At 41.2% G+C, this 12,321-nt stretch overlaps 1 protein-coding gene across 2 annotated transcripts in view; it reads left to right on the top strand.

The window, feature by feature from the left end:
- Window positions 1-6,200: 6,200 nt before the first annotated feature.
- Window positions 6,201-12,321, top strand: part of rbfox1 (RNA binding fox-1 homolog 1) — a 54,722-nt gene continuing 48,601 nt past the window's right edge. For both annotated transcript variants that reach the window (XM_083930793.1, XM_083930792.1), the window contains exon 1: window positions 6,201-6,292. In XM_083930793.1, coding sequence (XP_083786919.1) covers window positions 6,254-6,292 — 39 coding nt within the window. In that variant the 5' untranslated portion in view covers window positions 6,201-6,253. The remainder of the gene's footprint in view (window positions 6,293-12,321) is intronic.

The raw sequence follows: 12,321 nt of genomic DNA, 5'->3' as shown, positions 1-12,321 counted from the left end.
TGAACCAGTGAACAACCGAATGAATGTCTGGCCTCAAGTCCTGAGCAGGACTGCCAGCCAGCCCAGCAGTGTGTGTGTGTGTGTGTGTGTGTGTGTGTGTGTTTCTCAGTGTTTATGTGTTCATCCTGCATGGTGTTGCTATGGTCACACCATGCCTCACATCCCAAACCATCTGTCAACTACACGACCAGGACACACACACATACTCACACACATCTGGCCGGAACTCGCCCGTCCATAATCCTACCAGCTTCTCCTTCTTTGGTCTCTCCCTCTGTGTAGAAGGCCATCTGTGTGTGTGTGTGTGTGTGTGTTTGTGTGTGTGTGTGTGTGTGTGTGTGTGTGTGTGTGTGTGTGTGTGTGTGTGTGTGTGTGTGTGTGTGTGTGTGTGTGTGTGTGTGTGTGTGTGTGTGTGTGTGTGTGTGTGTGTGTGTGTGTGTGTGTGTGTGTGTGTGTGTGTGTGTGTGTGTGTGTGTGTGTGTGTGTGTGTGTGTGTGTGTGTGTGGCTGAGATAGATGTATCCAGTATTTAACAAAGAGAGGAATTAAGTAAGAGGGGTAGAGGCCATGGACCAGCCAGTAAAATGATTACCATTATAAATAGGGACAACATCTCATTAATCTTAAATAATAATCTCAATTAGCTTTCTTTGAGCTTGAAACCACAGTCTTCATTAGCTAATGAGTGACCCAGGTGTCATCCTGTGACATGAGTGCATATAAATTAAATTGGATAATTCAAACATTCCCATTCAAATCCATGTAGCAGAATAGTCAGAGTGGCAGCCGTTTTCATGTGTATTGTTGCCAAGCAACAAACTAACTTCCATATAAACTTTTGTATTAACCAACTTGCAGCAAGTTGTGGAGGTGAGGTCTTGCAGTCACGGCCAAACGAGCAGTTGAGTAATGACGTTAGCACTGCCAGCCGCTAAATGAGTCATATTAATACACTATGCTGATATCGGGTAGGGAAGCACATTGCTTTTATGCGTGGGGGATGGCGAGTTAGCAAACTAGCCACCCATCCGCTGATTGGCTGCTGGCTTGCTGGTTCCGCTGTGCTTTCATGCTGTATTGGCTACAGAAAATGAGCCGGATAGTGGGCTGGTTCTAATGGCCTGCTGACCCGCTGCCACTTGGTCTAGCCAGCCCCCCTATCACACAGTACCGTTTTGAGTTGCTGTTTTAAACAGAGGGAACACATTGTTTTAACTCACATAAAATTACATGGTTAGGTTAAGGCAACAAAGCCACTTGGTTAGAGTCAGGAAGTGGGTTCATAACGTAACTACCATGGCACATGGGAAGCACGGGACAGGAACAGGTCCCTGGTGTCCTGGGGGAAAGTATTGTGTTTGTCTGAACCATCCACCACTCCAGCTTACCTCATTGAATGGAGTTTGGCGCTCTTAATCCTGGAACACTTGCTCCGATCGTCTATATCACAGTTGAAAGCCCTTTGTGTTGCAGGACACCATTGTTCTTCTGTTCCAGATGTAGAGGGCCGTAACAAACTACCAGTATTTGACGCCCTTGGAATGAGAACAGCCTGGTCTCACTGTCAGCTGACCTGCTGAGTCTAACGCCCCCTCCTCTTAAATCCCTGTCGCTCTGGAGAACGTCTCCCGAGCTGAATTGGCCCGCTGTCCCCACAGCAAGCTGTGACTCACTTTATAGCCCTTTATATGTGTTGTCGACCAATTGCCATTTTGTTTTCTAACTGGTCATATGACCCTGGCAAATGGCTCGATGTCCTTTCTATCCAATTGAATTTCTATGGCAAAGTGTGGAACCTGCTTGGTGACATGATAACAGGTGGTGATGCATGGTAACCCCTGTCTCTGTTCAAAACATGGCCTCTGGTGTCAGTGAATGTCCTCCTTGATTTTTCTCCAGAGAATTTATATGTTGAAGCCAGGTGCCGTAGACACCTGACAAATTGAATAAGTGTAACCCCAACTCTAGACTGCAAATGTCACGTCAGCGTTGCATGCCGACAGCGTTCATGAGGAGACTGTCTATACTGATTCCGTGTTGTCTGCCAATTTCAAGCGTCAAGCTGCAGGGCAGGGAGGTGTTGGCCATCAGAGCAGAGGAAAAGGTTGTCAAGGAAGTTGGTTAGTTGCAGTAAGTGTACAATGATTACATTTGATTGATGTACAGTAGATTACAGTTTGCCCATAAATAAGCACGGAAGCAAAGACGTGCTTGTGCTTCCCAGCTGCTGGACAAAAGTGAAGCGAGAGTCTGTGAGATTAAAAACCGGAGCAGAAAATGTTGCTCCCTGACTCTGTTCAGAGACAACACCCTGCTCCAACTGGGTTTCAAATTGTAGATAAACATATTCAATCAGTATCTTATAGGGCATCAAAATATCATGAAGCGTAAAAAAAAAACACTTCAGGTCATGTTTACGCCTTTAAGACATGGCTGAGATGCGAGTCTGCCAGTGCAGAAATCTGCATAGATTAAAATGAGAGCGTATCTGTTGCATGTCTGCTTACAAATACACAGACATATCAGCATGTTGTTAACAGTCTCATCACTGCACTCTAATGTGAGTGTAATGTCCCCGTAGAGACCTTGCCTAGTGGTATACTCCCTCTTGTGGTGAAAGCTGTCTTTGTTCAAGTCACTGACACACAGTAACTATTTGCTCACCGAATAATAACATACAAATATAAGTATGAAAGCAAACAATGCATGAACTATTATTTAGATCTAGCGCAGTATTTATCATGGTGCTACAATGGAGTATATTACATGTAGCAACAACATGTAGGGCAGGGATGTCAAAGTCAAATACATCAGAGGGCCAAAAAAACAAATTTGCTACAAGCCGAGGGCCGGACAGGTTCAATGTTTATTAAAACATATTAAAATGATTGCATATAACCTATTGAACCAAGACCTAACACAGTGTACTGTATATTATTTAATGATTAAATTAATAATCCAATATTTTTGTACGGCTCTGTCAGTGATTTCAAGTGAAAACATTTTTCAACAGACTCACAGACAAAAACAAACTTCCTTCAAAGAGAAAACATATGTCCTGTACATTAAATGAATAAAGCAATATTTTCTTATGACTTTAGTTATTTCAAGGAAAATATTTTCAACAAGCAAACAGCAAAAAAGAAAATGTTCTTCAAAAATAAAATGTGTTCCTTAATATCAAGATAAAGACACACAGCTTTGTGAACATGCACTAGTTTCAAACACCCAGTGCTCATCATCCACCTTCGGTTTAGCCATTATTGGGGAGGGGGGGTGCTGAAAGTTGAGGCGGCCCACTTGTGGCGCTGCAGTGTGTTCGCGGGCTACCGTTGCATTGTGGGTAATGTAGTTTTGGTGCGTGAAAAACACCAGCAGGCGGCTGTGGCGTGCGGGCCGGTTCTAATACTAATCAAATATCATCCTTGACTTTGACACCAGTGATGTAGGGGGTGCATCATTTTATGAACTCCTCACATTAAGCTTCAAACCAACTAGTTCATGTGTCAGATGTTGTTTTGAACAATAGATTCAAACTGAATTTGAAGAAGCATTGTGACAACTTTATTGATGGGGGGCACTGATGGTGTCCAGTCCAGTTCATCTCAAAGGTCTGGAACGGTTGAGCTCAGGGCTCCTGGAGGCCAGTCAAGTTATTCTACACCACACAGGGAAAAACGTATTGAGCTGGCTTTGTGTATTGTCATGTTGAAACAGGAAGGGGAGTCAAACCGGGAAAAACAGACCAAGACAAAAAGACTAGAAATGTCACAACACCAGAAATGTGTGATGTTTCTACCTAAAACTTGTGTCATGTCACTCTTTCATTGTAATATTTTGCTCTTCAGTTTCAACTCTTTGTCACTTTTTTGGCATGGAGGGAAGGGATTTGAGGGAGCCGGATCTTTTGACAACCAACAACCCGCTGCTTTGAAGCCTGACATCACTTCACAGCTAGCTAGAATACAGTAATGTTTGTGGTTTCAAGAGAACTTGTGAATTCCGTTGCTGTAGTGTTGTGGGAATTTTGGATCTTTGTAATTCATAATCATAGTTTTGTCAGGTCAGACACAGTTCAGTGCCTCCTCTGTCTCACCTTCTTAATGGATAATGCAAATAACTAACTCATGATGATATATTGGCATATTTGTGCATCTGTACCCTGTGTTAGAGACCTTGTGATGAGAGAGGTTCAGAATGTTCAGCATTGTAATGTCTGAGGCAGGTTTTTGTTTGGTCTAAAGACGTCACCCAACCGAGGCTATTTGCGTCCTGTCCCTCTCCCTAAAAGACTGTGCGAGATTTAGCACAGGGTCATTTCTACTAGACTCTAACTTTGTGAGGATGTAGGGATGAACGTATTTTTGTCTGCAGAGGAAAATGCTTTGGCAAAATAAACCACGGAGAAAAAGCTGATCCTGTTTGTTGATCTTTATTGAAGAATCTATTTCCACAACAGTAGATAGATAGATAAATAGATAGATCGATAGATAGATAGATAGATAGATAGATAGATGGATAGATGGATAGATAGATAGATAGATAGATAGATGGATAGATAGATAGATAGATAGATAGATAGATAGATAGATAGATAGATAGATAGATAGATAGATAGATAGATAGATAGATAGATAGATAGATAGATAGATAGATAGATCGATAGATAATTACTTTATTCATCCCGAAGGGACATTTTTTTGTTGCAGCAATGTGGTACAACTGAATATGATACAATAGAATAGAATAAAATAAGATAAAATAAAAAATATCTGGGCCAAAGAAATAAGTAGGAACACAGAACGGAACATGGGCACTTAGACATACACACGAGATGAAGCAAGATGAACAGTAAGGCTAGAGGGCTCACACCGTGTCTACGCCATCGTCAGGATGTCATGTCACGTCTGCGCTCTCTGTCCTCACTTATTCATAGTATGTGTGGAACAAGCTGTAAAATATGCCCCTGATAGACAGGTAAATATCCAGTGCACCGGTGAATTACTAGGGTTTGACAAGGAGGCAGCGCCGTCACCTCACAGAGGCCGCCTTCTGCCCAAACCCAAACTCAAAAACAACTATCGTCACGTTCTCCCAATTTTGGCATTGTTAGCCTTGCATACACTGTGTGAATATAGAAATGTTGCTGTATAATTCCAACACATACTGTATGAGTATATCATCTTTAATATACAGCCAAAGCTCACAATTTATCTAGACTTGACCTGAGTGCTCATACTTGTGTAAGACATCCTGACAGCCCCTCCGGACTATTCTGTCTGACAATTGTCAATAAAGATTAGTTTGAAGGCTCTGAGGCAAGTAAAAGTTTGTTTGCTAGTGGTCTGTAACGATAATCATCATCATTGACACTGTACCATGGAAACTGTACCGTGAAGATCTAACAAGCAGAAAATATATAATGTAGGCTTTTAGCAACTTTATTTAACTTCCTGTCTCTTTCCTATATATTCCCCAGATCACTACACACAAGTTTCTACATGTAAACTATAACTACAAGTAGAACTCATTAGAAAGTGAGAGAGTATGGATCATTGCTCATCAGCTATGTTTTCACCTGCAAGATCTATTATTTTTATTTGTGGATCGACCAACCTGGTCTCCATATTTTCAAACCACATGTCACCATGGCACTTTCAGAGCCTGGCAACGGCTGACCAAAATTTCTGACATGTCAGAAATTCGTCCCAATGTTCGATGGCCAGTTGAGAGCAGTTAATTGGGCCATGACCGGTTCTTGCTACCCACAGTAAACTGCACCAAAAATGGCGCCTGTCAAGGCTAAAATTAGGTCCGTGTCTAAAATGAGAATGTTCAAAAAAATCCCTAAAAAATCAGGTCAGCAATGGGCTCAAACAGTGATCAGTGAATGCCCAGCTTAAAAGGGACAAGAGTATGTGTCCATCATTGGCCGTATAGTTTAATGGTCCAAATGTAAAAAAGCACATTTCTACAGTACAGATAAGAAAGGAAAGAGAAGAGAGTGGTGAAAACATTTTGGGGGAATGCTACTTTCATTCACAGTGGCACCTCCTCCTCCTCCTCCTCCTCCTCCTCCTCCTTCTGCTCATTCCCCCACTATACACACACACACACACACACACACACACACACACAGACATACAGAGACACACACACACACACACACACACACACACACACACACAAAGCCATCCATAATTGATGCTAGCTGTAGGCAGTCACTGGCGGGCTGGACTTTACGGCGCAGCTGGATGTGCATGGAGGAAGGCAAATGCAAGATGGTAGAGCAGGTACTTCTGAGAATACACACTGTTTTTCCTCCATCTCTCTCTCTCTCTCTGTCTCTTTCGTCATTGTCGTACTCTGCACTTGCTCTCTCGCTCCACACTGTTTGTGCGGTGACTGCAGAAGGCAGCATGCTGCATGCCCCTTATGTGTGTGTGTGTGTTTGTGTTTGTGTGTGTGTGTGTATGCGGTACATGTGGGTTTGCAGGGCTCGGTGCTCTGCTTATGTGTGTCGGTGTGTATCTCTTTTTTCTACTTCATCTGTGGTAGATGCCAGCGAGAGGCGATGGATGTAGGCATTAGAGAGAGAGAGAGAGAGGAGCTGCAGCTTTGTTTTGAAAATGAAACAAAGACAACCCGCAAGCCGTAAAGGATCGTTGATTGTCCAGTATTGAGAATAAAAAAAGAGGAAGGCAATATGAAGGTAGAATGATGATAAATTTGACTATTTATTTTATTTCTGAGGATACGTGTACAATATGATATAGAAATGTTGTGATTTGGTGTAGTATACTGTGTCTCGTCAAATTGGCCACGGGGGGATCCCCTCCTAGCAAGACTCCAGTGTAAAACAGAGGGGTGAGAACATGGACCAAAGGTCAGCTGAAGTGAAACCAAAATATATCGGTTCTGAAAGCATATCATATATCAAGATAGAGAAGGCATTTTAATATATATATATAGATTTAATGAATAAACAATTTGATAGGATGTTTTTTTCAGTGGTTTTTAAGGAACACCATTTTCAAAATCTATTTTTCCGGGCTTAACGTCACGGCTCGACAGAAAAGACAAGTCCATGAGTGAGTCGAGAGGAGTTTAGCTCAGATATGTATGAAGCAGCAGGACAGAGAGGACTGAGCGTTGTTAAAGAAACACGTAAAAAAAGTTGGAAAAATGTGCTTTTTTGGAGTTTCTCGAATATGAATGTAAACAAGTAACGACTTAATGGCTTAAGTACCAGTACCACCACTTCATTGAAGCTGTTGTTTTTTCCGTGTTAGTAGTCTTTTGAGGGCGTTTCTTTTAGCGACCGCCTTAGCCGATGTCGATTTGTCCTAAAATATGGTGAAAATATTGATATGGTGATAAGTGAAAGACCACGCTTCATTTTTTCAGAATGACCCGTCTCTATAGGGCGAAGTGCCTCCCCTTCTGGTGTCCTCCGTTAGACTTTATAACACAAACTGTACGGTATAAAACAGCGAAAGACGAGTAATATTTTGATACCATTTGAATTATGCCGTGAATTATATGCGAGGTTTGTCAAATAAAAAGATAATTGCAAGTCAAGGAGCCAAGTCTTCGACAAACGTTTACAAACATTGTGTTATTCATGGCACAATTCAAACGGGATCCAAAAGTATTTGACTCTCGCCATTAGCTACCATTCATTTTTTTTTTCTGGAGTAACGTCCCGTGGTGGACTTCGCCTCTCTATGTAAAGCTTCATAGGTTAAACAAATCAAGTGGATATCGTCCAACGCTACAGTCTATTTAGTAGGAATTTCTCTTTGCGTATTTCCCTCCAGCGCCGGTGTTTCAGTATGATAGTCTGTTTCTTCATCTTCATTTGTTTTCCCTCACACCTTAACCTGAACCCTACCCAAGTCGACTTCTGACCACAACCTAAACTTACACCTAAGCCCAAGTTCTATGGGAAACACTGTTAGTTGGGGAAACAGATTTAAATACAGTAAACACAGTAAACACAAGTCATAAACCTACAGTAGTAGCTCAGTCCATAGGTGACTGGGCTGGGAACTGGAGGGTTGCTGGTTAGAGTCCCTGTGTGGACCATGACTGGAGTGTGGACTGGTGGCTGGAGAGGTGCCAGTTCATCTCCTGGGCACTGCCGAGGTGCTGTTGAACTGCTCGGGGCGCTGGTCACTGGCAGCCCCCTCGCTCTAACATCCCTCCTTTGGTTGCATGTATATAGGTCCTGTCTGTGCATGTGTGTGTATTCCGGGCCTGTGTGTGTGTAAAATGAAAAATAATAATAGAGTGAAAATTAAATTTCCCCATTGCGGGACAAATAAAGGAATTATTCTTCTTCTTCAAGTAAAAACAATAAAAATAAATACTTCTAATGTATTAGAATTGTTTTGGAAGTGTATTCTAACATTTTTAAGTTGAGAGTCTTGTTGATCAGCTTCTACTGAACTTTAAATGTTGACGTTTGATGTATTGCGTCTGGGTTAGTCTAAATCTAATTTTAATCTGCTGTCACAATTCAAGTGTATTTGTCATTTGGACTGTGATAAATACAGTTTAATTAAATATGGTTTCTTCAGGATCATAGCGTAAATTGGACAGAACGTCTGAGAAAACATAAAGACAAACATCTAAAGCATCTTGTGTATGAGTGCATTACAACTTGGGTGCAATTAAAAGTGTATGTTTAAAAAAGTTAAATAAATACACCAAAGAACACCTTTAAAGCTCACTAATTTAAATGTTCTATATAAGTATAATATAACCTGTAATGGCCCTGCACAATACATCCATGCAGTCTCTCTGGCTACAGTGTGGCAGGACATCCCCTGATGTTTAGCCTTCCAGTCTCACTCTACACTTTGTAGTTATTGTAGTTGTATACATAGTTTTATGGTGCAATGGGGGATTATTAACAACATTTCCGGTCAGATATACATTTGTGCTATGAAAATAAGACCCAAATTGTACCTCACTACAACTCTTTATGCCATCTGGTAATGTGTGCCAGTGGCTTTTACAGAAAAGGCTGGCTGAACAAATGCAGTGTAACAAACGGCTGCTGTACCATATCTTATGGAAGTCAAGTCAACATAACATTGTATCAGAAGTCAATCAATGGGGAGTTGCCAAGGCCTTCAAGTTTAAGTAGAACAGATATTGTCTTTGACATAGTTCTAGAGCAGAATAGTACACAGCACACTGAGTGACAATATTTACTCTGAAGGAGGAAAGAAATTCCTTCTCTCCCTGGGCTTATTCTGAATTTTAATTGTATTCCTTCAGTTGTGTGTGTGTGTGTTTGTGTGTGTGTGTGTGTGTGTGTGTGTGTGTGTGTGTGTGTGTGTGTGCGTGTGCGTGTGCGTGTGCGTGCAGCGCTCTGCCACGTAAAGCATATTTCAGCCTTCAAAATGTGGTTCTCATTACACAGCAGAGCATTTAGCCAAGACTCACTGTCTGCATCCCTTTCACTCTTTCTGTCTCTCGCTCACTCGCTTTCTTTTTCCTACATATGGCTGCACCCCCCCTCCCCTCTCTCTCTCTCACTCTCACTCTCTCTCTCTCTCTCTCTCTCTCGCTCTCTCTCTCTCTCCCTCTCTCTCTCTCTCTCTCTGTGTAATGGCTGAGATATAAATATCCCACAGGAGTAACCTCTGTCACATACACACTCACACATACTTACACACCACACTAAGTGTTTTTGAAGGCAGTTTGACTTTCCTTCCTCCAGTTTTGCCACTATTTTTGTGAATCACAGCTGCAACAGCTGAAGACACATTTCTAAAAACTCGTAATTCTCACTCAGACATTTTTTAGTTTGTTCTGAGCAGTCATTGCTCAGGTATTTGATAGTTTGTGTCTGTGGTCATCACAACTCACCATCTGTAATGTATATCCTCTCACTACAAATACTGTGTGGGGTTATTGAAATATGGAATATACATACCAGCATCATTGGGGGAGGGGGGGGTGTATTGGCAAGTATCCTGCAATACAATATGTACTGTATCATGATATAGCAGTTACGATTAAATATACACGTTTTTGCATGTAAACTATTTATTAAAAATTGTTTTTGAGAATCAATACATCATCACAAAACATTGTATCGCAACACTCAAGTGCATCGATATTTTCTTACACCCCTTGTGGATTCCTTCCTTTAGTTCAGGGAGTTTGTATCTAAATAGAGCAACAACACGCTAAATCATCTGTAGAGCAAAAACATTGTTGTACAGATTTCCATGAGCCCTGACACACCAAGTCACCGATATTAACTTGCAATGCCTATCAGGTTATCTAACCACAGGTCTGTGCATTAATATGTTACTGATTGGTTTGAGAACAGGAAATTTAGAGTTAAAAGACCTTTCAACTTGTTTTGATGGATTTTTGTTTCTTTCTAAGAAAGTTGCAGAGCTGAACAGAGTAATTGACACCTGGTGGTGATCAGGTGTAACCAAGACCACTTCCACGACACCATTTCCACCTAGTATCAATATTGGACATGTATCTGAATAATGGCATCTGGTCATTGGGCTTTGGCATTTACTCTCGATTATGGCCATATTGCCTGTCAGATCTCCATATGCAAATTAGGTAGACAGAGCTGGCTCACTTGCCAACAGAAATGGGACCACTGTGATAAAAGGCAGGAGTCAAATTACGAACAAAGACAGCTGAAGGCATCTGTAGGCTACTTTTAACTAACTTACTGGGCTAGCATTGTCTTAGATCACTCATGAGTCTCCTGACATGATGTTGATAGTCGAGCTCTGCGGCAGAAAAAAAGCTTGTCTGTAGCTTTTGGATGAACGTGTGAAACAGCAAGAACGTGGACAAATCATATTGATTTACACCTGATTGAGAGAAGATTAAAATGTGACCCAGGCCACTTCTAAATGGTGCATCTTCAATATCCTGATTAACAAATCCTGCAAGATTTAATCACAATGTACTTACGCACTGACATTTCTAAATCAACCCATATATAAAAACAAACACATGTATTTAAACTTATGATAACTTAAATGTGGTTTGGCCTGGACGAGTTCAACAAGAGTATTTATTGTACATAAGCAGCTACCTATGCTAATGTTCTGTGACAACGTTAGTGTTATCCTCTGTATGCATGGTACACAGTGTTCAAGTTTAGTGTGTGTGTGTGTGTGTGTGTGTGTGTGTGTGTGTTATTCGGTCCGTGTCTGTGATGTAGAGTGCCCTCTGCAATCATGTGGATAACCCTGCTCTCTCAGTGATGGATGAATCTCTTATTAGACAATAAATCTCTCCAAGTATGTTTTCTCTACATAAAAAGCTAAAAAGGTCTGATTGCCCATCATCTTTTTTTGTAGTTTTATTCTGCGAAAAAGTTAAGGATAAGGACATATGACTAGGAGGCTTCAATCTAATACTGTTGCAGTTGCAATAAAAAGAACAATCTGATGATTTATATCCTTTAGGTCTTGTCAGCTGTGGGAATGTACATAAAATGTGAGATTTGCCTGAGAGTTAAGCCAAATGAAAGCTCCTTGAGTATCTCAAATGGAGAAAGTTCTCCCTCTGGTAGTATGAATGTGCTCGATACCTCCCATGACAATGTTCTCATTAGATTGTTCAGTGTATTTTGCTGACACTTAGGGAGCAAACAAAAACACAATTATTCATTCTCTGGGGATCAATAATATCTGCAGCAAACCTCACTGAAATCCAGACAGTTTTAAGCATACTGTAAGTTGTCATTGAGCAAGATGATTACATTTATAATAATAATGACATCTGGTCATTGGGCTTTGGCATTTACTCTCGATTATGGCCATATTGCCTGTCAGATCTCCATATGCAAATTAGGTAGACAGAGCTGACTGACTTGCCAACAGAAATGGGACCACTGTGATAAAAGACCGGGGTCATATTACGGACAAAGACAGCTGAAGGCATCTGTAGGCTACTTTTAACTAACTAGGCTAGTATCGTCTTAGATCACTCATGAGTCTCCTGACATGATGTTGATAATCGAGCTCTGTGGAGTAAATTTGTTTTCTCCGTTGTACGTTACCAGACTGATCTGCAAGTAAAATACAGTGGAGCTTGCGAGATCAGGATGGTCTCACGTGGCTATATTTTTGCAGAAATTTAGTAATAAACCAACATGGTTAAAGTTTTAAAATTTGAACCTGATAGTGAGTCAAGAGAGAAAGCCAGGGCATCACCAAAGTCATGAGGACACATCATTTCGGAGGAACGAATGTCTATACCAACTCTAATGGCAATCCAACCAATAGTTGCCAGCCAATAGTGCTGGTTGGCATCCTCTGGG

Source organism: Echiichthys vipera (genome assembly GCF_963691815.1).
Source record: "Echiichthys vipera genome assembly, chromosome: 17".
NCBI lineage: Eukaryota > Metazoa > Chordata > Actinopteri > Perciformes > Trachinidae > Echiichthys > Echiichthys vipera.
This window is presented reverse-complemented; position numbering and strand designations above follow the sequence as displayed.